Genomic DNA, 26,136 nt, shown 5'->3' with positions numbered 1-26,136 from the left:
GCTCTGTGGGATTGAGATCTGTGCCTTTTGCTGCCGGTGCCCTGAAGGTTTGGGATGTAGGAAGAGAGGATTGCCCTCCTGGAAAGCCTTGCACCTGACCTCTTTCCCCACCAGAGAAAGAGGATGGTGATGATAATATAGGGATAGCCAGTCAGAAATGCTTAGAAAAAAGGCGGATGAATAACAGAAATGATTTTGCTGTGTTTCCACCCGCTGCATGCAATAAACTATGAATGGTGCTGCTTTCTGGATAATTTCAACTGTAGTCGGGGATTGGAGCATTTTGGGGCTGGGTGATGCCAACTTTCTGATTGCTTTGAAGCTGTACTGAATCCTCTCCGTTTCTCCTTCCTCTTCTGCAGTTTGTCAAATTTGCAAACATTGAGGAGGACACGCCTTCCTATCACCGCCGCTATGACTTCTTTGTGTCTCGCTTCAGTGGCATGTGTCACTCCTGCCACAGTGACCCGGAAATACGGGACGAGTAAGTAACAGTATGCGGTGAAGGGATGGGAGCACTTCTGCTCCCTAAATTACCAGGCTACTGAGAATATCTGCGATGGCAAAGCCCAGCATTTTCTCCCATTCATGCTCTGCCAAGAACCGTCAATGGAGTTTAATTCATGTGCCCTTCTGCTGAGGCTTGCCAGGGAAGCCTCTGCCAAACCAAAATGCTCTTGTAGCTTAAACCGAGTACCCGAGAGTCCATGAAGCTCAATACCCAAATGATAGTCATCTGAGATGGGCTGTTACCCTAGGGGTGGGGGCAAACATAAGTAAATAATAACCTGAGCCACTTTGCTCTGGAAAATGTATTCATCATGTTTTTATCTCTTTGAGCATGGACTGTTGGAGAGAACACTCTGCCAGCTGGAAGCAAAAGGGGATATAGAGAGTGCTGGTGGACTGGGTTGTTGTTGCTTTTTTGTAAGAACAAATGCTGTTTGGTTGTTTAAATGCATATTCATAAACCAGCACTTTAAAGAAACACATAAGGTGGCTGGGGCACTAGAAGAAGGGCAGGAAGGATAAAACTGATATAGAAAACTGCTTTCCTTGCCAGGGGCAGGTATGCGCATCCTTCGTTGAATGAGGTTAGGGTGAAACTGGGCAAAAGAAAAGAAAAAGTCCTGCTGTCTCCTGTCTTTATATGCTTGAGTCTGGACCTGGATGTCCTCCTCATGTGTCTTCATCAAATATATATGCATGCATAGAGATATTTGCTCCCTGGTCTCGGTAATCAGATTGGCTAGCCCTGCTGCCTTTGGGCTTAAGCTCTGCGCTTTCCATCTTCAACTGTAGAGTTGGAAGGGACGCCCAAGGTTCCCCTACTCAAACCCCCTGCAGTCCAGGGATCACAGCTAAAATGCAGGAATCCTGCAGCTTCCCCTTCTATGAAAATGCCATTGTTTCTTGTGCCAGGATCCGAATTGCTGGAATCAGGGGCATCCAGGGGGTGGTTCGCAAAACCGTAAACGACGAGCTCCGAGCCACCATATGGGAACCTCAGCATATGGACAAGATTGTTCCCTCGCTGCTTTATAATATGCAGAAGATTGAAGATGTCGACAGGTATGCCCGTCTCTTGGGGGGGGGGCTGGGCCCTTTGCTGGCCCTGAGGACAAGGAGAGGGGTTGGGTGTGGGCAGGAGGTGCTGTGGCTGCGTCTTCTGTCATGGCAGTGAAGCACAATGTCAAAGCCTGGCAACCCTGTCCAAGTGTGTGTGTGTGTGTGTGCCTGTTTTTGCAGCCGGATTGGGCCACCCTCCTCTCCAACAGGAGGCGATAAAGAGGAGAACCCGGCTGTGCTGGCTGAGAATTGCTTCAGGGAGCTGCTGGGCCGCGCCACCTATGGGAACATGAATAATGCTGTGAGACCAGTCTTTGCGTAAGCATCTGTTTACTTATGTACTTAACTGCATTTTTACCCTGCCCTTCCTCCCTAAGGAGCCCAGGGCGGCAATGCTAATGTTAAATGTAAAGTAATAATGTAATGTTACAGCAATACAGCAACAATCAAAACATATTCAAAAACAATTAAAAGCAACCACATACACCTGCAGCTTGTAATTTCAAGGTTGGCAGGAACAGTATCTTTCAGCCATCAAATGCCTGAGTAAAGAGAAATGTTTTTGCCTTTCCCCGGAATGTTAATGATGAGGATGACAGGAGCGCCACACCAGGGAGGGCTTTTCGCAGATGAGGAACCACCACCGAGAAGGCCCTGCCGTGGGTCAGTGCCAACTGGGCAAAAGCCAATGGCAGCAGCAGCAGCAGCACCAACAGGCTCTCTCCTGCTGATCTTAGGGCCCAAGAGGGTTGTGCTGGAAATCTCCAGAATCCTCTAAGCGTTTCCTGGGGCAGGCAATGCCTTTGAAATAGTTGGCAAAACTCCCTCAAGGCTGGCTGTGGCTGCTGAAAAGTCCCGAGAACACTATGTTTCCCTCAGCTGTTCTGATCTTCCATATTGCTATAAAACCAGTGCTTTTTTCCTAGGGGTACGCAGGGGTATGCACACCTGTCAGATGCTGGTGTGGTTGCTCGAGAGTAAACAGGCAGGACTCCGACCTGTCTTTTCCAGGCTTTATTCTTGGTGCAAACTATTTACAGGGAAGAGCCTCGTAAGTTCATGTCTGGCTCAGTCGCTAGCAGAATCTGGGAGTGGTCGGTCTTTGTACCTCCCCCAGCATAAAAGTCACGTCACCCCCAGCCTTTTCCACCCCTCTCTGCGCCGAAGACTACTGCGCAGAATGGGCGCTGGCCAGGGCGTGCCTCCCGCCTCTCCGGCTTGCTCAGGCTCAGTGTTAAGGCTCTCCCTAGCATTCCCTGGTCCCTGCACCTCTTCTCCACTGGGCTTTCCTCCTCGCCAGAAGAGGAACTGCTTCGCAAGATTTTCGGAGGCTCCCTATAACACAACTGCCCTTCCATCTCTTGCCTCTGAGCGGATGGCAGTTCCCTGACAATACCCCTAAACATTTTGTGAATCTAATAAGTTTGGCCTCATTAAGGGGCAGTATTTCAATATGCGTAGGAAAATGAGAGTTCCCCTTAAACATTTTTTTTAAAGAAAACAAGCACTTTATATAACTGTCTGTGTCCCATGAGCCAAAAGTCTATCCTGAAGATGTACTTATCCAAAAGAACAAAAAGCAGCTTGGTGTAGTGGACAGAGTACGGACTTTGACTGTGTCCAGTCCTCATTCAGGGTGGCTCTAAGCAGGTTGCTTAACCTGCCTTCCTGGATTAATATCATGATGAAAATAGGATGGCCCTTTGTGTGCAAAATACAATACGTTTCCACATAACCCCCCCCCCCACATTCAGCTTCAGTAAGCAATGCTTTATGTCATGGGTAGGCAAACTAAGCCCCGGGGGCCGGATCCGGCCCAATCACCATCTAAATCCGGCCCGCGGGCGGTCCGGGAATCAGCGTGTTTTTACATGAGTAGAATGTGTCCTTTTATTTAAAATGCATCTCTGGGTTATTTGTGGGGCATACGAATTCGTTCATGCCCCCCCCCAAATATAATCCAGCCCCCCACAAGGTCTGAGGGGCAGTGGACTCGCCCCCTCCTGAAAAATTTTGCTGACCCCTGCTGTATGTGATGTGATGGGATATACAGACCTCATATACAGACCTGCCTGTGCTCCTCATTTGAATACATCAAGTTTTGCTTGCTCATCATCCTTGCTGGTTGAAATTCCAGCCAGCAAGCCAGATGGTGCAGCGACATTTGGTACAGCCATTTGCTGCTTAATACTCCTTGCATCCGCACAGCGGAGGATAGAGGATGCTTTGGAACAGCCAGTGCCTGTTGCGCTTCCCTGTTTTTCTTGGGCTGAGGACTATGAGGCAGGAGCCCTTTCCTCCTGGATAGAATGGGGAAGCAACAGCAAAGAGAGGGAAGAGGGCGGAGATAATCCCTGGAAGAGAAAGCTTTGTGGTTGAAACAGGATGCAAGTAATGATCTGGAGGTTACTCATCAGCCAGGAGTCTTTACATTGTTTGACATTCAACAATCTTCTTTGCTCACATCAGTTACAAAGGGCAAATAGTTGGTGATTTGCCTCTTCTAATGTGCAGCCTCAATCCTTTCTTGGTCACTTCGTAGGAATATTTTGAAGGGGGAACCTGCAGTTTACATAATCATGCACCCCTCATAGCTCTTACACTTAGCACATGGACATCTGTACAAAAATGCTGCGACGCGGGTGGCGCTGTAGGTTAAACCACAGAGCCTAGGACTTGCTATCAGAAGGTCGGTGGTTCGAATCCCCACAATGACGGGGTGAGCTCCCGTTGCTTGGTCCCTCTTCCTACCAACCTAGCAGTTCAAAAGCAAGTCAAAGTGCAAGTAGATAAATAGGTCCCGCTCCGGCGGGAAGGTAAAAGGTGTTTCCGTGCGCTGCTCTGGTTTGCCAGAAGCGGCTTAGTCCTGCTGGCCACACGACCCGGAAACTGTACGCCAGCTCCCTTGGCCGGTAAAGCGAGATGAGCACCGCAACCCCAGAGTCGGCCACGACTGGACCTAATGGTCAGGGGTCCCCTTTACCTTTTTATAAAAATGCACCCAGAGAAACATCCCTAAAAGTTCACCCCTCATTCCAGAACGCCCCAATTCCTTTAAATACAGTGGTTGCTTATTCATGCTGGCTGCTTCTTCTCAGAGTAATATGACAGCCAAACTAGGATTTTACATCCGAACAAGCCCATTGTTAAATGTTGAAATTGCTACAGGTGCTTAAGAATGGTTTGTTTTTAACAGACATTTAGACCATCACAGACTGTGGGACCCCAATGAATTTGCTGTCCACTGCTTCAAAATCATCATGTACTCCATACAGGTATGTTTACCCTGTACCTATTTCATAGTCAGTCAAGAATAATCCATTAAGACAAAGGAGGAAGAAGAGTTTGGATTTGATATCCCGCTTTATCACTACCCGAAGGAGTCTCAAAGCGGCTAACAATGTCCTTTTCCCTTCCTCCCCCACAACAAACACTCTGTGAGGTGAGTGGGGCTGAGAGACTTCAGAGAAGTGTGACTGGCCCAAGGTCACCCAGCAGCTGCATGTGGAGGAGCAGGGAATCGAACCCGGTTCCCCAGATAACGAGACTACCGCTCTTAACCACTACAGCACACTTGCCAGTTAGGGCTGGAACCAGCAGACGCCCCTCTGGATGTTTGCAGGGTCAGGCTTCTGCAACATTGGAGGGTCCATCATAATCGTTTCAGGGGTGTTCGTGCTGGAGAATTTATCATTAGCTTCTAGTTTCTGCCGTTTAACTCTCTTCTCTCAAGTTCCTGATACATATTTTTGTAGCTTTGTTGAAGGTAATATGTCTTGAGTATCCTCTCATGGTGTGGCAGGTTGAAAAATCGTTTCTGTTCTAGCAGGGTTTTCTGTTGACTGTTTTTTCTGTCCCTCCATCTGTATGTTTAGTTTTATTTAACAGGATTTATATACCCCTTAATCTTCAAAATCTCTAAGCAGTTTACATAGTATTTGTTGTTGTTGTTTAGTCGTTTAGTTGTGTCCGCCTCTTCGTGACCCCCTGGACCAGAGCACGCCAGGCACTCCTGTCTTCCACTGCCTCCCGCAGTTTGGTCAAACTCATGTTCGTAGCTTTGAGAACACTGTCCAACCATCTCATCCTCTGTCGTCCCCTTCTCCTTGTGCCCTCCATCTTTCCCAACATAGTATTTAAAATACATAAATTGAAGGCAGCCCTGTTTAGGGAAGCTTTTAATGTTTGATTTATTACAGTATTTTTGGAAGCCGCCCAGAGTGGCTGGGGAAGCCCAGCCAGATGGGCGGGGTATAAATAATAAATTATTATTATTATTATTATTATTATTATTATTATTATTATTAATTACACACCCACTCACCTCCCCTGCCCTCTCTGTTTTTTAGTTTGATAGATATATCTGTTTTGCTTGTATCTGTTTTCAGTTATTTTTTAATTTATAGGTTTATTGTGAGCTACTCTAAGTGCCTCATACTGGGGTGGAGAGCTGGGATAAAATGTATTCAATATCGACAAAATTGAACTCACTGTAGGTGCCAGGTTTTAGGGAAATACTGTTCGAAAACAGAAGGATAGATGAAAACATCCTAAAGATATTTGTTCTCTGCTGGACTGAAAATTAGTAGAGTTTGCTGTGAAGAGGAACTCCTTCCATCTGTTTTGAAATTCAAGCTCCCTTTACTGTGAAATTTAATTTCGTTCTTTCTGTTCCATCAAATTCGTCTTCAAATCCCACAGCGCCCTTTCTGGACCTCCAGTGAATATTTTGTGTGCCCTCCCCCCTTTGTGCTCTTTATTCTTCAAACTCTGTCATCTCCCACTTTTATTCAAACGCCTCTTTAGAATGTAATACAGCCTGGCTTATCCTCTGGGTTCTCTGAAGCGCCCAACTCTGGTGGTGTGCAAATGTGCCTTGGTATTATCAGTTAGAACGGTCAGCTCTGGAGCCATAACTGTAGTTTTGAAGGGCTATAACAAGCTTTTGCTGTTTCCTTCCCCTTCCCAGGCGCAGTATTCTCATCATGTGATACAGGAAATCCTGGGGCATCTTGATTGCTGCAAACGAGACTCTCCCCGAGTTCGAGCCGGTATCATCCAGGTCCTTTTGGAGGCAGTGGCCATTGCTGCTAAAGGATCCATTGGTGAGACTGGCTAATAACCTGGGAGTTTTTGGAAGGGCTAGTTGGTTATGGAAATGTGGAATAGATAGTGCCATGTCTAATCCTGGTTTCCCTCCTCATATATCTACTTTTCCCCCGGTAGAAGAACAGTAGATTATTGGAGTTACTGGTTTTCCCCCTTGTTTTTATTATGTATTTTGTGTTTTTGACTTGTATTTTAATGCTGTCCACTGCCCTGAGAATATGGATGAAGGGTGGTATATTACTACTACTACTATTATTATTATTATTATTAATAATAAAATAATTTTATTATTTTATTTTAATATTATTATTTTGTTATATTAAAAATCATATGCTCAGAATCTCCTTTTGACAGCCTTGGGGCATGTGTGCTAAAGTTAATTTATCCCTTTCAAAGAGCTGTGACCGGAAGTAGCTCCAGTAAACAGAGGTGTGACCCAGCGTGCAAGGACTAATTACTGCTAATTGGTCTGCAGATAAAATGCAGGATCTGTAGGCGCAGAGAGAGAGAGAGAGAGAGAGAGAGAGAGAGAGAGAGAGAGAGAGAGAGCTGGCAGGAAGCCTCAGGCTCTCAAAGCAAAGGCAGGAGTCTCAGTGCGATTGTGAAGCAGGAGGGACAAGTGGTCCTTGGGGAAGAGGGTGAGCGAATGCCAGGATATTTTTGTGTGCGATAAATGGAGCCTCAGGAAGGGAGTCCTTGCGATGGAGCCTGGTGTCAAACTCACCGCGTGGAAGATGTGGGGGCCACAGGATACCCAGATGGTAAGGATGCCCGTGTTGCAGAAGAGGCACTGAGGATGCTCCTGGTTGTCTTTTTGTTGACTTCTACACGTTGTTTTTTCCTAGTTGGTGGGCGTTTTTAATTCAGCTTTTTCCAAAACGGAAACTTGGTGTGATAGCTTGCTGGTTTGTTGGTCTTCTTTTGACTCTGGTGCTCGCTTGTTGCGACGAACTGCTTTTGTTGTTTGATTTTTTTTGTTGCTCTGGAGTCTGAACTTAATGAGGAGTAAGAGGTGCAGAGTGTCCTCATTCTAAAGCCCTGGAACCTCTTGGCCAGACATCATGTTTTGCTCCACATGTGGGCGCTGGCATGTTTATCATGGAATTTGTACTTTGAAACATGCATGGGGCGGATTTAGGGATGTGCAAGCGGTGCGCACACACTGGGCACTGAGCCAAGGGCACAGGTTTTGGGAAGGGGGCATGAGGTTCTGACAGGGTCCTAAAGTCCTCCCACTTCCTTCCCAAACCTTGTTAGTGCTTTCCCAGCTTTTGGGGAGGAGATGAGAGGCCTCTAGGACCGCGTCAGAGCCTCATGCCTCTTTCCCAAAGCCCCTGCAACTTGTTTACCTCGATTTGGGAGGGCAGTGGGGGGGCTTGGCAGGAGGGAAGGAGTCAGATTTTGGCCTTGCACAGGACACCAAGTCTGCCACTGCATGCACGCATTTTAGAAACCCTCACCAAATCTGAAGGCAGTTCCTCCTGGCAGCTGGGTTCGCCTCATAGCCCCATCATAAAAGGTAAAGGGACCCCTGACCATTAGGTCCAGTCGTGGCTGACTCTGAGGTTGCGGCGCTCATCTCGCTTTATTGGTCGAGGAAGCCGGTGTACAGCTTCTGGATCATGTGGCCATCATGACTAAGCCGCTTCTGGAGAGCCAGAGTAGCGCATGGAAACGCCATTTACCTTCCCGGCGGAGCGGTACCTATTTATCTACTTGCACTTTGACGTGCTTTCGGAGTGCTAGGTTGGCAGGAGCAGGGACCGGGCAACGGGAGCTCACCCCATCGTGGGGATTCGAACCGCTGACCTTCTGATCGGCAAGTCCTAGGCTCTGTGGTTTAACACACAGCGCCACCCGCGTCCCTTTATAGCCCCATCATAGCTCAGTGGTAAAGGGGGGGAGGCTCTGGCTTTGCATGCAGAAGGTCCCAGGTTCAATCTTCAGTGGCATTTCCAGTTGCAAAAAAGATTAGGCGACCAGGGGAAAACACACACTTTCAGGCCATCTCTCAACCCCACCGCATCTCAAAGCAAGACCCTCGACTAGGCTGGCCACCGCTGAGCTGTGTAGATAAGGAGCCTGGCCTGGTCTACAGCAGAGGGAAATGTGTTTGATGGCCCCTTGAGGCTGGATACTGTTTGGCTTCCCGATCACAACTGCCTGCATCCTGGCCCTGTTAAGAAGAGAGCGCTGGCCTCACACATGAAGCGGAATGCTGTGGGTATACAGGCATACGTAGAGGGGCTCACAGACACCTGTTAGAACATGATAAAGGGTGTTTTTCAAATACTGCTGCAGACAAGATTTTATACTGTTATAGATACTTTCATTGAGATTCCTGCATTTCAGGAATCTCGTCCAATGGGGTTGGACTAGAGGACCTTCAGGGTCCCTTCCAACTCTGATAGGGAAGCTGCACATAGATATTGATGTCAGGAAAAACATCAAAACATTTACCTGATGTTTGGGAGCCTGTCATACAGTTTTTATATTTCGCTGGAAGCGACCAAGAGTGGGTGGCGTATTATCATCATCATCATCTTCTCTATATGGACTTTATGTATTTCTCAGTTTTTATTGTATTATTCATGGTTATTTTATTGTTAACTGCCCTTGGATATTTGGAAAATAACTAAATAGCTTTTGCTTCTGACTTCCAGTTTTGTGAAAGTTCCCTGTCCTTGGGAAACGAGATTCCAGTTGATGTGTTTGTCGTCTTTTGCACAGGCCCAACTGTCCTGGAGGTGTTTAACACGCTGCTGAAGCACCTGAGCTTGAGTGTGGATTTTGAACTGGGCCAAGACTCTGATGGCAAAGGTAGCCTCAACAGCCGCACGAAGGAGAGCGATGAGAAGATCGTCCAGAATGCCATCATTCAAACTATTGGTGAGTCAGTCAGATATTCCCCCTTAGGTGGGTGTATGCTAGCAAAAAATTGAAATCCTGTGTTGCAATTTTTTGGGGGAAACTTCATGATGGAGCTGAGCTTTTGAACCCAGGTCCTCACCACAAGGACTGTAGCTATGACACCAGCCACCACACTGGTTTCATCTTGCAAAGTGCTTAGGAGGACTTTCTACCAGGATGGGACGCAGTTCAGTGCTTCTGTTCAGTTTCGAGAAATTGGGTCATTTCACCTTGGGAATAACAGACATTTGTGGGGCTCAGAATAAACCTAGCCTTTCTAAGAGACCTCTCAGAAGAAAACCACAAGGGAAGCTGGCCTGGTCTGGGTGATCTTTCTCAGCTTATTAAACCAGCTCCTCTCCTCCCCAGCCGTGTGCTGGCTTCAACGCTTCATTTGTGGGTTTTTTTAAGCCAGAGCTGCCTGTTACATCCAAACCAGGAAACTCAGGCCTAATGACTATCTTTTAAAAAAAATATATATATATTTATTAAAGTTTTAAATGTTACAAAAAGAGAAAGAGATAATTCCAAGTTAAACAAAAACATAACAACACATCACAGTAAAAAAAGAAGAGAATAGAAAATAATAATAATAATAAAAAACAGAAAAATAGAAACAATTAAAAAACACAACGAACCTTCCTATAACTTATCTTTCATTTGCTTGTTTCCTTGACCTCCTCACACCTCCCTTTTTTTGTATTCTAGTTCGGTTAGCTATTTCAGCAAATCCTTTCCATCTTTCCCAATTTTTATCCTATAATTTATCTTAATATAATGTAACTTTACCTTTCCTCCTTTCATCCATTAACAATCTATTTTTACTTAATCCTTTATAATATTTCCGCTAAAGCCACATAACTTCATTCCAGCCTCCTTCTAACATCCCTTAATTTTACAATGTTTCTGTAAATAAACTTTAAATTTCTTCCAATCTTCTTCCACTGACTCTTCTCCCTGGTCTCGGATTCTGCTAGTCATTTCCGCCAGTTCCATGTAGTCCATCACCTTCATCTGCCATTTTTCCCGGGTGGGTAGATCTTGTGTCTTCCAGTACTTCGCGATGAGTATTCTTGCTGCTGTTGTAGCATACATAAAGAAAGTTCTATCCTTCTTTGACACCAATTGGCCGACCATGCCCATGCTCAGGCCTAATGACTATCTTAATGTCAAGATTAACTAACATTTAAAGCAGAATTTCTCGGTTTGGACATCAGGGAACACTGGAATGATGTGCTCTGAAGCCCACATGGGAGGGGAGGAATGCTTGGGCCAGACTCTCATCCCCAGCTTCATAAACTGGGGGAGATTGTCCACACCAGACAGTGACTCAGATTTGTTAACGCAAGGCAGCTGTTATTTCAGAAGATCTAGTGGGAGGAAGACAGTGATGTGGACCCAATTTAATCCTTGAATTTTCAGGCCTTCTCTGTTTTATGAACAGATGGCCCAGCGTTGCCTCATCCTTCCCTTTTCCGTTCCGTAGGTTTCTTTGGCAGCAACCTCCCAGATTACCAGCGCTCAGAAATAATGATGTTCGTTATGGGGAAAGTCCCTGTGTTTGGGTCAGCATCTCAGACTGTGGACACCAGCCAACTGGGGTTTGTACTTTCCCTCTTGCCTGTTCCAGAACTCTGGTGGCAGAGCTGATGCTCTTAAAACTGTGGCCTGCCTTTTGCGGCTCCTGCTGTCTTTGCAATTCCACTGGCTTTGAGGGAAGACGATCCCTTGGTGAACCCTTAGAGATACGGTTAGCTATAAATAAAAAACAATTAAGCATTTGCAATTGATCATTTTTCCCAGTCTGCACATACTAAGTATTTGTTTCAGGTGTGGGAATGAGGATTACGGTTGATCCAAAGGCCTCCCAGGAAAAAATAATTCCGAAAGCAGGGAGAGAGGTGGCACTGTGTAGCTGACAGGTCTAGGAGTTCCAGACTCAAGGGGTGGCTGCCTGCAGAGGGAGAATGTGTGAGATTGCTTAAGAGGGGGGTGATCTGAGGGTGACAGAATCGGATGAGCATGGCTCACAAGCCCATGAGGTCTTAGTGCACTGAAGATTGTCTCTGGTCCTGCCTTTCCGTACAGGTTTCCTGCAGAATTGCCCCAAGAACCAGAACAGTCATGCAGGAATGGTGAAGGAGGTCTTAGGGAGTTTGCAAGATGCATGCCTATAAGTCATTCTTGCCCTTACTTGTTGCCTCTGGTCATTTTCTGACTCCTTCCCACGGCATGTGTCATCAGCAGCCCTGAGTTTGCACATGTGATTTATCAGGTGGTCCGTGTGTATCTCAGCACTAGTATGGCAGGAATGGCCCTTCAGGGCGTTCTGTCACTCAGGTATCAGTGGGCAGGAAGTGGTTGCCAGTAGTGAATCATAGCAAGAGATTAAAAATGGGATATTACGCCTGCCATAATGAACTTAGCTGGAATGTCAGCAGAAGGCGTCTGTGACATGCCTCTCCTCTCTTGGAGTTGACTCCGGGAATGCCATCTGGCAGGGAATTACAAAAAACGTTGCTGCTCACAATGTTCTTTGCCAGTCTGCTCTGTATGCATCTGGGTGTGGCGTGCGTTGCTTGAGAGATGGGTCTGGTAGGGTGTTTGCCACAGAGTGATGGGGACTTGCCTAAACTAAGTAGCTGGCCGTGGCTTTGGCTGGAAACAACAGCAGAGGTGCAGCTTGCACTCAAAACATGCACAGCTCTAGTGAGTGAACTGGATCACGGAACCAAGCTCTTTTCTGCTCCCCTCCAGGGATTTGGGAACCAGGAGAATTCAGATCATGTTGCTGCGGTCTTTGCTTATGGTAAGTCTGATAATGTCTCCACAGAGGAGTATGGGTGGTTGTGGGTGTGATGTGTCTGTTTTCAGTGGGACACACAGTCTCTAGGCTTTTGTCATGAAGTAGGATGCATGGATAAGTTTAAATATTTCGGTTTCATTTGAGCTGTGGGTGAGAACTCCTGTTTTTATTATTTATCTATTACCCTCCCTTCACCCAGAGGTCGCAGGGTGGGTTGCAGTACCTAAACACAACATTAAGAACAACTTAAAAATGAGGTGGGTCCTAAAAATGGCAGGTGGCGCTGTGGTCGAAACCACTGAGCCTCTTGGGCTTGCCGATTGGAAGGTCGGCGGTTCGAATCTCCGCAACGGGGTGAGCTCCTGTTGCTTGGTCCCAGCTCCTGCCAACCTAGCAGTTCAAAAGCATGCCAAAAAGTGCAAGTAGATAAATAGGTACCGCTACAGCGGGAAGGTAAACCGTGTTTCTGTGCGCTGCTCTGGTTTCGGTGTTCTGTTGTGCCAGAAGCAGCTTAGTCATGCTGGCCACATGACCAGGAAAAACTGTCTGCGGACAAACGCCGGCTCCCTCGGCCTGTAAAGCAAGATGAGCGCCACAATCCCAGAGTCGTTTGTGACTGAACTGAACTGAACTGTCGGGGATCTTTTACCTTTTTAGGTAAGAGTTGAATCTCTCCCACCAACTGCCCCACAGCTAAATTCACCCTCTTGTGGGGCATCTTGGGCCAACATGAGGAAGCATGTCTACATGGCCAGTCAGTCACCGAAACTGAGGGCCGGGTCACACAGAGCAGATTTCCAGGTCATGCGAGACGTTGAACAGGTGGTGAGAAGGCACCTGCTACTTGTGCTCCCATACTCTTCCACAAGGGCGGCTGCCCTGTGGGCCTTTTGCTCTTGTTGGAGCCCAGATCCCATCAGCCCTGACCATGGGCCACGCTAGATGGAGCTGTTGGGAACAGGAATCCAAGAAGAGTTGCAAGAGTGTCGCAGGTTAGCCATCTTCCCTGCTGTTGATTGGCGGATTGATGGATTATATTTCTATGCCGCTTTTCGTTCGCATGAATCACAAAGCAGCTCGCAAGCAATAAATAACAATAGCATAATAGAAAAACATATTGAATAATTAGCAAATAATCAGTAAAGCAATTGCAATCTATAAAACACTATTAACAAAAGAACTGGGGGGGGGGAAAGCCAAACAGTGTAATTGCAACAAAAGTCATGCTATGTGTAAACAGAAAAGTATGATCCAGCCTTAGGTATCTGTATTCACTGTGCAAACTGCTTAGGTATATACAGTGGCGTAGCGTGGGTTGTCAGCACCCGGGGCAAGGCAAGTAATTTGCGCCCCCTAACCCCCACGCCTGGCACCCCCCCTCCACAGTGGGCAGCGACCTGGCGGCTCGGATCGGATTCGCACAGCCAGCACAGCAGTGAGAGAGAGTGAGTGAGCCAGGTAGTGGCAGAGAGCTGCGAGTGCGAGCGCCCCCCCCCAGATGTTGCGCCCGGTGTGGCCGGCCCCCCCTGCACCCCCACACTATGCCACTGGGTATATATGAACTGCTGCTGCCATTCTGAATATTGCGGATGAGCAAGAACTGCGCCAGTAACACTTGCTGTGTCTTGAACCCCTTGGCAGGTCACCTCAGGGTACAATGCCAAAAGCATCATGACTGTTCTCTCAGCCCCGTTCCTGGATCCCCTGCTGTCCTCTTCGCTCACGGAAGACAGCGAGCTAAGGCAGCTCGTTCTGGAAATACTACACAATCTTATTGACCGGCACGACAACAGAGCAAAGCTCAGAGGAATAAGGTAGGACAAAAATGCCACTTTGCGTTAAACAGCCTCAGGAAAATGCGGTGATGATCGGCGCAGTTGCCTCAAAATTAACCTGTGAAATGGTTTTGCTGTATATAAACTAGGGCTGCAGTATTTTGACAAAAAGGTGCCTCTGAGATTTCAAATCCTACCTTGAGAGTTATTTCCCTGTTTGCATGTACAGTGGTGCCTCGCAAGACAAAAAGAATCCGTTCCGCGATGCTCTTCGTCTAGCGGTTTTTTCGTCTTGCGAAGCAAGCCCATTGACAGCGGATTAGCGCTATTAGCGGTCTAGCGGCTTTTAGCGATCAGCTGTTAAGCGGCTTATCAGCGGATCAGCTGTTAAGCGGCTTAGCAGCTTAGGAAAAGGGGGGGAGCGGAAAAAAACCCGCGGGAACTCGCAAGATTTTTTCGTCTTGCGAAGCAACCCCATAGAGAAATTCGTTTAGCGAAGCGCCTCCAAAACGGAAAACCCTTTCGTCTAGCGGGTTTTCCGTCTTGCGAGGCGTTCATCTTGCGGGGCACCACTGTATCGTCAGAAGGCAAGTCATTGTCTTTAGAACTTGTTCCTTTTCATGTGCAGATGCAAATTAATTGATTTAATCAAACCATCAGCTGATGCTTACACAGTTAATCAGTTAAGAGTTCTTTTAATTAGGTGTTAGATCTAACAGGGGGGTTCCCACTGCCTCACTTTCTCTTGTGCTCCTTCCAGAAAAAATATGGAGAGTCACAACAAGAGGGGCATTTCAGTAGTGGTTCCCCAGGGGAACTTGACAGGCAATTGCAATTAACATATTTTCATTTCCTTGCAAAGACTTTTATTTTTGCTCAGACTATTGTGTGTCGATACTTCAGCTCTTCTGCTGGAGCATTTTTCAGTTGGCTAACTTTACGGTGATTATGCTTTTGATGATGTGATGTTTCTAACTTTTCCAATAATTGTATGACTAGTTTTGTGGTTCTTGTTTTAACTTCTGTGCATTTTTGTTTTTGAATGGTAAGTCACTTTGAGACATTTTTGGTTTAAGGGGACATATAATAATAATATTAATACTAGTAGTAGTAATAATAATAATAATAATAATAATAATAATAATGATAATAATAATGGCAGCAACATAAATGTATGCAATCTTACTAAGTGTCATGTTATATTAGCAATCTGTGTTCTATTCTGTATTGCTTTTGGTAAACATAGTTTCTTCCGTCTTCTTCCTTTGAAGAGGACAAATTCTAAGGTTGTGCCAGAATTTTTCATATAGGTATTTTTAAAAATGAACACTTGAGTATGTGACAAAAGAGAGATGACCAGAGTTGTTCATGACCCACCCTATTCCCGTGTCTATAATTTGTTTTAAATTGTATTTAATATTAAATTTTAAATTGCTGTAACCTGTCCTGGGTCCTTATGGTTCAGAGCGGGTAAGAAATGGAAATAATAAGTTGATGATGATAAATTGTGAATTCTCTGGAATTGAACACAAACTTGGAAAAGATGGGGGGGGGATTATAACTTGCATCTTTGTCTCAACACACAATGATGATAATATGTTTAGGGTTTTTTGAAATTAAGAATTGTGCGTTTGTTTCATATCTAGAATAATACCTGATGTGTCTGATCTGAAAATAAAGCGAGACAAAATTTCGCGGCAAGATGTGAGCTTCATGAAGAAGGTAATTGCAAGAAGCAGGAAGCTTTTCCTTTGCTGGGTTCCTTCTGCATCCCTTAAAGCATGTCATTCTTCACTGATTTGTTCTTACCTTTGAAAAATCCTCTCTACCTGCTGCGTTTCCTGAGATTTCCCTCTCCTTTGCAGCACGGCCAGCAGCTGTACAGGCACGTTTACATGGGCTGCAAAGAAGTCGACAACGTGCATAAGAACTTTGAGCTGCTCTACACGTCTCTTGCTCTGATAACGATTGAACTCGCCAACGAAGAGGTGGTGACCGACCTCATCCGCCTGGCCATTGCCTTGCAGGTATGTGCAGCAGGAAGAGATGATGATGATGATGATGATGATAATAATAATAATAATAATAATAATAATAATAATAATAATACAGTGGTACCTCGGGTTAAGAACTTAATTCGTTCCGGAGGTCCGTACTTAACCTGAAACTGTTCTTAACCTGAAGCACCACTTTAGCTAATGGGGCCTCCTGCTGCCACCGCACCGCCGGAGCACAATTTCTGTTCTCATCCTGAAGCAAAGTTCTTAACCTGAAGCACTATTTCTGGGTTAGCGGAGTCTGTAACCTGAAGCGTTTGTAACCTGAAGCGTATGTAACCCAAGGTACCACTGTAATAATAAGAATAAGAATAAGAATTAATTTACCAGCCAGATGGGCGGGGTACAAATAATAAACCCAGCCAGATGGGCAAGGTACAAATAATAATAATTTATTTGTACCCCGCCCATCTGGCTGGGTTTCCCCAGCCACTGGGCGGCTTCCAACAAAGATTAAAAATACATTAAAATGTCACACATTAAAAACTTCCCTGAACAGGGCTGACTTCAGATGTCTTCTAAAATCCCGGGGGGGGGGGTGTACTTTGGCTGGAACCACGAGTTGTGCACGATCCAGAAATGTCTCCAAGCAGGTGTGTTGGTGCCTTTCAATGTTCTCCCTCTCCTTCCCCCCACCTTAAAGGATACTGCCATCCTGAACGAGGATAACCTGCCAATGTCTCACCGCTGCAGCATCATGGCACTGGTCGCCGCGTACCTCAACTTCCTGAGTCAGATGATTGCAGTGCCTGCCTTCTGCCAGCACATCAGCAAGGTGTGCAGTTGTGCCTTCCTTTTGTCTTCCTACCCTGGGGTGACCAGTTTCTGCGTTCTTGGGGGCCGTCTTGTTTCTGGGAGAAGGGGCAGCAGAAAATGTTTTAATTGTGGAAACTTCCCTGGAATTAATCTGATGGACAGGAAGTACAGTGGTACCTCAGATTAAGAACTTAATTCGTTCTGGAGGTCTGTTATTAACCTGAAATTGTTCTTAACCTGAAGCACCACTTTAGCTAATGGGGCCTCCTGCTGCCGCTGCACGATTTCTGTTCTCATCCTGAAGCAAAGTTCTTAACCCGAGGTAATATTTCTGGGATAGCGGAGTCTATAACCTGAAGCGTATGTAACCTGAAGCATATGTAACCCGAGGTACCACTGTATATAGATATTTTGAATGAACGAATATTAATATGCTTGCTGCACAATACAGTCCCTTCATAATACTGCATAAAGCTCTGTAAGAGAGTTGGCCCCATCAAGTGAAGATCACATTGTTGTGGATCACATTCCCATGTAGAGGCTTGCCTGCTCCCTTAGTCTCTTGCAACACTGGAAAACAATTTCCCCCCTTACTGTCAGCAGACACCTCAGAACCTTTCTGTCTTCCTCTTTATGTTCCCACCTGATCAAGGTAAAGGTAAAGGTACCCCTGCCCGTACGGGCCAGTCATGTCCGACTCTAGGGTTGTGTGCCCATCTCACTCAAGAGGCCGGGAGCCAGCGCTGTCTGGAGACACTTCCGGGTCATGTGGCCAGCGTGACAAAGCTGCATCTGGCGAGCCAGCGCAGCACACGGAACGCCGTTTAACTTCCCGCCAGTAAGCGGTCCCTATTTATCTACTTGCACTTTGACGTGCTTTCGAACTGCTAGGTTGGCAGGCGCTGGGACCGAACGACGGGACTGAACCCCACCGCGGGGATTCGAACCGCCGACCATGCGATCGGCAAGCCCTAGGCGCTGAGGCTTTTACCCACAGCGCCACCCGCGTCCTCCCACCTGATCAAACCTCCTTTTAAATCCTTCACAGGGAAGAAAGGCCATCAAGCTGTTCAACGTGCAAATTGAAAATTGAACCTTGACAAATTTGCATGTTTGATGTTTTTTTCTTCCCCCTGAAGGATCATGATCCTGCTTGTTGATAGTCCTGTAACCCGTGAGTCTTCCAGTGCATCCAGCAAAATCCGCTTTTTGTGAACTGTTAATGCAGTTAATGTTAGTTCTCCCTGCAGAGAGAAATGAATCTGCCTCTGCAATTCAGATTCTGTTCTGTTCTGCGGATGGTTTAATTTTATTTTTTGGTGATTTTTAGGTCATTGAAACCAGAACTGTGGAAGCACCGTACTTTCTGCCAGAAACCATATTCAGAGACAAGTGCAGGTAAATGTTGCATGTTTTGTTAGTAGTGGAAATTTTGCATTGTGGCCAGTTGGTTGACTTTTGCAACAAGATGAGGGAAATTTAATACCTAAAGTGAACACTGAGTCTCCATGTTAATTTGCTGTTTCCAGTGCCTGAGTAATAGTAATAGTAGTAGTGGTAGTAGAAGAAGTAATAATAATAATAATAATAATAATAATAATAATAATAATAATATATTTATTTATACCCTGCCCATCTGGCTGGGTTTCCCCAGCCACTCTGGGCAGCTCCCAACAGAATTAAAAGCACAATAGAACATCAAACATTAAAAACTTGCCTAAACAGGGCTTCCTTGAGTGGTTTCCTAATTCATTTCTTCTCTCTTGCTACATTCAAATGAAGTGATAGCTTGAAAAGCATACAGTATGAAGTGGTTTAAAATTTGCTTATGACAAATTTGTTAAATTTGTTTATGACAATGTTGATTGATTGGAGGGGGAAGGGACGGAATATTGTGAAGAGAGGAATGGGGTTAATTGGAGGAGGGCATGGCTGGCTGGCTGGCACTCTGAGCGTTCCCCTCCTTCCGACCCCCTGAGCTGCACATCCCACTTGCGCCTTCTTAATTTCTTGCCTGAACTCCTGCACTTTTGCTCTCAACAGTCTCCCCAAAGTCTTAGACAAGGACGACAAGAGCTTGTTTTTCCTGACTCACAAGATTGCGGAATCCTTGGGCGGCAGCGGATACAGCGTGGAGAGGCTCTCTGTGCCTTACGTGCCCCAGGTGACAGGTGAGCGGTTGCGTGGTTCTGATTGTGGCGCCTGCTCGTTCATCGTGCTTGTGTCTCACGTCCAGCTGGTCACCTGCCTCTTGCCATGAGCATCAAATAGGGGTGCAGGCAGAGCTCTGATTTCTGGAGGAGTAAATGTGGTTTGTTTGTTTTTTTGCTTCTGGAGGTTTTCACAATCTAACGATCACAGAGTCAGATCTATGGTCCATAAGACTAAGTGTCCCTACACTGACTGGCAGCAGCTCTCCAGGGTTTCAGGCAGGTTCCCCCCCCCCCCCAACTTTACCCGGAGATGCCTGGGACCTTCTGCTTCCAGCCCTTCCTTGAAACCTGGGGCACCTGCTTTGTCTTTTCAAAGTGATAGTTAATAAATATGAAGCTACATCTACTGCAAGGCTGCCATCCACTTGTGGGATAATGCCATGAGGAGCCAGTGTGGTGCAGAAGTGCCGGACTAGGACCGGGGAGGCCAGGGTTCGAATCCCCACTCAGCCGTGAAACTCACTGGGTGGCCTTTGGGGTCAATCACTGCCTCTTAGCCCAACCTACCTCACAGGGTTGCCGTGAGGATTAAATGAGGAGGGGGAGAGCCATCTACATGCCACCTGAAGCTCATTGGAGGAAAAGGTGGAATAGAAATGCAATAAAACAACAACAACAACAACAACAACAACAACAACAACAACAACAACAACAACAACAAATTTATTATTTATACCCTGCCCATCTGGCTGGCTTTCCCCAGCCACTCTGGGTGGCTCCCAACAGAACATTAAAAACACAATAAAAGATCAGACATTTAAAACTTCCCTAAACAGGGCTGCCTTCATATGTCTTATAAAAGTCAGATAGTTGTTTATTTCCTTGACATCTGATGGGAGGACGTTCCACAGGGCAGGTGCCACTACCAAGAAGGCTCTTTGCCTGGTTCCCTGTAACCTCACTTCTCGCAGTAAGGGGACCAGCAGAAGGCCCTCGGAGCTGGACCTCAGTGTCCGGGCAGAACGATGGGAGTGGAGACGCTCCTTCAGGTCTACAGGACCGAGGCCATTTAGGGCTTTCAAGGCCAGCACCAACACTTTGAATTGTGCTCGGAAACGTACTGGGAGCCATGCTGTCAGAATCCTCTCCCCCTCATCCTTCCTTGTTCCGGGGGGCCTTTCCTTTCCTCTGTCCTGCATAACTTGTTCCCTTGGATTAGTCATTGCAGGTGCCCAGATTGTTATTTAGATGGGCTGCTTGACGATGGACAAGGGGGTTTGCCTCCCATCTAGGTCAGTGGCATGAACTTTCCAAGGGGTCCCTGAGATAGATGGGCGCGAGGTTCTCTTCCGTAGGATGCCATGCAGGCCAGAGCAGTAACTCTTTGGCCTCTTGTGACCACCACCCTTCCTGTCCCAGCCATCCGTCACATCTGTGACTGCCACTCAAATTATTTGAAAACTTGACCCTGAGATGCACCGTAACTGCCACTAAATGGTCACTAAATAAAACTACATGTTAGCTTTGTCAGAATGTAGAAAATGGCGAAGAAGTCAGTAAGCTCAATGGGTTGTCTTCAATGTTAGTCCTGCCCAGAGTTGACCCATTGAAATGAATGGATTTAGCTAACGTAGGTCCATTTACAGTGGTGCCTCGCAAGACAAAATTAATCCGTTCCGCGAGTCTCTTTGTCTAGCGGTTTTTTCGTCTTGCGAAGCAAGCCCATTGACTGCTTAGCGGATTAGCGCTATTAGCGGCTTATCGGATCAGCTGATAAGCGCCTTAGCGGCTTACAAAAGGGGGGGGAGGAAAAAAAAACGCAGGAACTCGCAAGACATTTTTGTCTTGCGAAGCAAGCCCATAGGGAAATTCATTTTGCGAAGCACCCCCAAAACGGAAAACCCTTTCGTCTAGCGGGTTTTCCGTCTTGCGAGGCGTTCGTCTTGCAGGGCACCACTGTATTTTAATGAGTACTCTCAGTAGAACTTAGTTGGCTACTGTCTCAGAAGGGGCCCTTTCTCCTCCTCCACAACGAAATAAAGGCTCTTTCTAAATTTTATTTTGGGTTGTCCGTGTCTGCAGATGAAGACCGGCTGTCCCGAAGGAAGAGTATTGTGGATACTGTATCTATTCAAGTGGACATCCTTCCTGGCAATGGCACAGAAGACAAGGTGAGTTTATTCTCTGTCAGGTTGTGTGATGAGTCTTAAAGGAACCTCTCATTTTAGAAAGAGGGCAGAATAACTTTGTGCTGTCCATTATTTAGAGTCTTGCTCCTGAGGCTATGTTGACAATGCAAATGTTCTGTGGTTGGTATCATTCTTACATTTAATTTCTTTGACTTCACAACTGTTTGAACAACCCTCTACTTCAGAATTTTAGACCCCTGACAAGTAAAATTCTTGTTCAGGTAATGTCCAGTTTTTAATTTTTAATCTCAGCTGCTCAGCTTCCTATTCTCTGTCACCCCTCCCCAACACCCAGACTTGCCACCAAATAATGACTACCTATAAACAAGCTGATCTGTTCCAAATTTTGCAAACAGTCACGAGTCAATAAGAACAAAGAATTGAATCCCCCACCCCCAAATGGTTCAGTTGCTTATGTGGTTTAAACAAATATCTGATCTTTTCTCCAGGTTAACACTGAGGAAATTACCTTTGAATCACTGAAGAAAGCTATAGGTGAGATTGCCCTCAGTTCCCTGCAAAGCTAGCTTTCTCCCTGCATTCCCCTCCAGCAGGCATTGGCCCTTACAGCCTATCATTTGAAATTAAGAAAAGATCTTCATCCAGCATTTTGTAAGGAAGATTCTCTGATTGCAACAGCCGCCTGCTGCAATTACTTGAGTGCTTTCGGTGTTATCAGAGATTCCTGCTGAATCATGGCAGGCAACGTGAAGGTGTGAAAATATCATTACACATTTGATACCATAAGGAGAGTCCTGCTAGGTGAGACCAAGGATCTCTGTAGTACAGCATATTGTGTCCCACAGACCTGAGCCCAGCAGAGCTCGCCCCACTCAGATCACCCAGAACCGGCATTCAGGGTCATCTAGTCGAAACCTCTGCAATGCAGGAATCTTTTTGCCCCAACATGGGACTCGAACTCTCAACCCTAAGCTGAAGAGTCTCTTGCTCTACTGATGGAGCTACCAAGGTGATCATGCCTGTCCTGAACCTTCAGCTTCACTAGGCAACCCTGTTGGGTTCTAATGTTTTACGAAATAAGACAGTATGAAATCACTTTGGAAAGACCAGTATCTTAGATTCAGACTTGGACCACTTTCATCTCTTATAATAAACCTCTTTACTTAAAACTTTCCTAGTAAATACATGCATGCAAGTACCTCAAAACCACAAAATTTATTCAAAGAGCATGAAATGCGTAGCGTGGAATTCTAGGTGTCCCCTGAGCTTAAGAGAAGAATCTCTCACAGCATTGAACTTGAGTGACAAAAGCCTTTTGGCAGGTCTGATAAGCTTACCCCTGAAGGAAGCCTGCACAGTTTGTTGCCCACCCTGTCAAATGCAGCCCATGACTCGCCACACACTGTGGCCCAGCAAGGGCTTGACAAAAGCCCTGGTTTTGCAGTCCTAGCCAAGTAGGAGAACAGGAAGGTTCAGGAATCCCTCATGGGCTGTGCTCAGCTGGATTGCTATGTATTTTGTACATACAGTGGTGCCCCGCAAGACGAACGCCTCGCAAGACGGAAAACCCGCTAGACGAAAGGGTTTTCCGTTTTGGAGGGGCTTTGCAAAACGAATTTCCCTATGGGCTTGCTTCGCAAGACGAAATGTCTTGCGAGTTCCTGCAGGTTTGTCCCCCTTTTCCTCCCCTTTTCCTAAGCCGCTAAGCTGCTTATCAGCTGATCCGCTAAAAGCCGCTAAACTGCTAATAGTGCTAATCCGCTAAGCTGTCAATGGGCTTGCTTCGCAAGACGAAAAAACCGCTATATGAAGAGCCTCACGGAACGGATTAATTTCGTCTTGCGAGGCACCACTGTATTTTCTTCTTGTGAACCACCTTGAGATCTTTGGATGAAGGGCGGTATACAAATTTAATAAACAACAATAATTGCTTGTGTGTTGTGCTAGTCTTCCCTAAAGAGTCTCTGGCAGTTACTCCAATTCTCTCTCCTTTTTCTTTCCCTTGCCAAAGATAACACTGGTCTTGAAGAGCAAGAGAAGGAGAAGAGGCGCCTGGTGATTGAAAAGTTCCAGAAAGCTCCCTTTGAAGAGATCGCAGCCCAGTGTGAAACTAAGGTGAGCCCAAGGATCGGAATCTCACTGTGTGAGCCATAAGGAAATCTGCAGAAGAGGAGCAAGAGGATTATCTTGGAGTACAACAACCTTTTAGGAGTAAAGGGCTTGGAACAGACTTCCTACCTAAAATCTGCTAGATGACCTTGGCTATTATACCAGGTGTCAGGCTTCAGGGAATCTGATCCCTCCCACGGGGGCAGCCAAGAAGCAGATAAACAAGAAGAGTTCTTACCAAGTGGTTTATTCAATATTCACAGAGAGAGAAGAAGGAATGTGGTCTCTCTTAGATAATGGCGTTGCTCCAAGTAAAGTCCTACCCTCTCAGTCCCTCCTATTCTACGTCATCCCTGTGCCGGCTGTAAACCAAATGGTTTACAGAGAGTGGTAGGGGATGTTTTATCCCATGTTGATGGCCTATCAGCTGATTCCCTGGTGACCCGTTGGAATGTGGAGTTAACCAAGGCTATTGACTGTATGGCTCCAAAGTGCCCTCTCCGATTGCAAGGAGTCTGGACAGCCCCGTGGGTTTTCCGCGGAGCTGAGGGCGATGAAACAATCGCTGAGACGGCTAGAGTGCTGGTGGCGGAAAACTCATTCTGAATCTGACCGAACACAGGTTAGAGCTCAACGTCGAGCCTACCAAGTGGCGACAGCAACGGCGACGAGGACCTTCTTCACCGCCTCTATCGCATCTGCAGAAAACAGCAGCAGGAGAACTCTTTCATTAAGAGTTCATTAATAATAATAATAAATTTATTATTTATACCCTGCCCATCTGGCTGGGTTTCCCCAGCCACTCTGGGTGGCTCCCAACAGAACATTAAAAACACGATAAAAAAATCAAACGTTAAAGTCTTTCTGCCTCTTGAGCTTTCTGTTCTACTACCCTCAATGCATGCTGGGTCCTTGGGGATGGGTAGGAATACTTTCTAAAGACACTGAGTCTGTCAACTGTCTCTCCCCTGCTACTTCTTCTTCCTGCTGCTCTCCCAATATTTCCCAGCTTCTCCCCTCTGCAGCCTCGGAACTATGACCTTCTGCAAACCACTGCTCTAAATCTATACTGTCCGCCTCTTCTCGGGAAGGTTCAGGAAGAGAGGGTGGCGGCCCCCACTATTCCTCCTCAGTCCAGTCCCTGACACCAGGCTTTTCTTTGATGCTGTAAGATCTGGGGGAGGAGGGCTTTGAGAGGTGGCCTGGACCAAAATCCACTCTGCACCATCTCACCTCTCATTGGAACAGGGTGTCTGGTCCCTGCAAGAGAACTTGTGGCCTGCAGTACATGAGGGCAGGGTGGGGCTCTACGCTGGTTTCCTTTCTGGCTGGCTAAACTAGAAGCATACAGAGGGCAAACTCCCCATTTAAAGTTCAACCAACGCATTGTGAGACACTTTGGTCCTACTTGGTCAAGTGCTTGTATGTCTGCCTGAGCTCTTTCTTTCCTGGGCTCTGTGGCCTGGAATGACACAAAACCCCGTTTTCTCCCCTGGAAAAAACCCAGGCTCCGGAAAAGGAAGCAAATGGTGCAAAACATCTGCATAGAATAACGGTAAAGGTAAAGGGACCCCTGACCATTAGGTCCAGTCACGGCTGACTCTGGGGTTGTGGCGCTCATCTCGCTTTACTGGCCGAGGGAGCCGGCGTACAGCTCCCGGGTCATGTGGCCAGCATGACTAAGCCGCTTCTGGCAAACCAGAGCAGCGCACGGAAACGCCGTTTACCTTCCTGCCAGAGCGGTACCTATTTATCTACTTGCACTATGACGTCCTTTCGAACTGCTAGGTTGGCAGGAGCAGGGACCGAGCAACGGGAGCTCACCCCGTGCGGGGATTCGAACCGCCGACCTTCTGATCGGCAAGTCCTAGGCTCTGTGGTTTAGACCAGTGTTTCCCAACCTTGTGCCTCCAGCTGTTTTTGGACTACAATTCCCATCATCCCTTGCCACTGGTCTTGCTAGTCAGGGATGATGGGAGTTGTAGTTCAAAAACAGCTGGAGGCACAAGGTTGGGAAACACTGGTTTAGACCACAGCGCCACCCGCGTCCCTGCATAGAATACTTTCCAATAAATGTCTGTTTTCTCCCTATAGGCAAACCTCCTCCACGACCGGCTTGCTCAGATCTTGGAGCTCACCATTCGGTAAGGGAAATGGCATGGGGCTGGAGGTCCTACCCTGGAGTCACTGGAGGTGGTAGGGGCAGTTCTGACCACCCTGTAGTGTTGGGCATAGTGTTTCTGTGGCCAGAGGTGCCGACCTGTCTCTGAGTGGTAAGGAAATAAAGCCACAGGCACACAGCAGCTTACCATAAGCGTTACATAAGCTCTGGTTATCTCCCGCTTGGACTACTGCAATGCACTCCACGTGGGGCTACCTTTGAAGGTGACCCGGAAACTACAGCTAATCCAGAATGCGGCAGCTAGACTGATGACTGGGAGCTGCTGCCGAGACCACATAACACCGGTCTTGAAAGACCCACACTGGCTCCCAGTACGTTTCCGAGCACAATTCAAAGTGTAGGTGCTGACATTGAAAGCCCTAAACGGCCTTGGCTCAGTAGATTTGAAGGAGCGTCTCCACCCTCATCGTTCTACCCAGACACTGAGGTCCAGCTCCGAGGGCCTTCTGGCGGTTCCCTCACTGCAAGAAGCCAAGTTACAGGGAACCAGGCAGAGGGTCTTCTCGGTGGTGGCACCCGCCCTGTGGAACCCCCTCCCACCAGATGTGAAGGAAATAAGC

General features: G+C 46.8%; 1 protein-coding gene across 2 annotated transcripts in view; it reads left to right on the top strand.

The window, feature by feature from the left end:
• LOC309348638 (protein EFR3 homolog A) overlaps window positions 1–26,136 on the top strand; it is a 52,053-nt gene that overhangs the window by 21,640 nt on the left and 4,277 nt on the right. For both annotated transcript variants that reach the window (XM_081874152.1, XM_081874151.1), the window contains 18 exons: window positions 363–484; window positions 1,423–1,572; window positions 1,750–1,887; window positions 4,766–4,844; window positions 6,539–6,674; window positions 9,409–9,567; window positions 11,075–11,189; window positions 12,346–12,397; window positions 14,036–14,208; window positions 15,816–15,891; window positions 16,035–16,196; window positions 16,870–17,001; window positions 18,313–18,380; window positions 19,026–19,153; window positions 21,218–21,306; window positions 21,774–21,819; window positions 23,297–23,400; window positions 25,489–25,538. In XM_081874152.1, coding sequence (XP_081730278.1) covers window positions 363–484; window positions 1,423–1,572; window positions 1,750–1,887; window positions 4,766–4,844; window positions 6,539–6,674; window positions 9,409–9,567; window positions 11,075–11,189; window positions 12,346–12,397; window positions 14,036–14,208; window positions 15,816–15,891; window positions 16,035–16,196; window positions 16,870–17,001; window positions 18,313–18,380; window positions 19,026–19,153; window positions 21,218–21,306; window positions 21,774–21,819; window positions 23,297–23,400; window positions 25,489–25,538 — 1,979 coding nt within the window. The remainder of the gene's footprint in view (window positions 1–362; window positions 485–1,422; window positions 1,573–1,749; window positions 1,888–4,765; window positions 4,845–6,538; window positions 6,675–9,408; window positions 9,568–11,074; window positions 11,190–12,345; window positions 12,398–14,035; window positions 14,209–15,815; window positions 15,892–16,034; window positions 16,197–16,869; window positions 17,002–18,312; window positions 18,381–19,025; window positions 19,154–21,217; window positions 21,307–21,773; window positions 21,820–23,296; window positions 23,401–25,488; window positions 25,539–26,136) is intronic.

Source organism: Podarcis erhardii (assembly GCF_964252035.2).
Source record: "Podarcis erhardii genome assembly, chromosome: 8".
Lineage (NCBI taxonomy): Eukaryota > Metazoa > Chordata > Lepidosauria > Squamata > Lacertidae > Podarcis > Podarcis erhardii.
The sequence above is the reverse complement of the archived record's forward strand: the minus strand, read 5'-3'. Positions and strand labels throughout refer to the sequence as shown.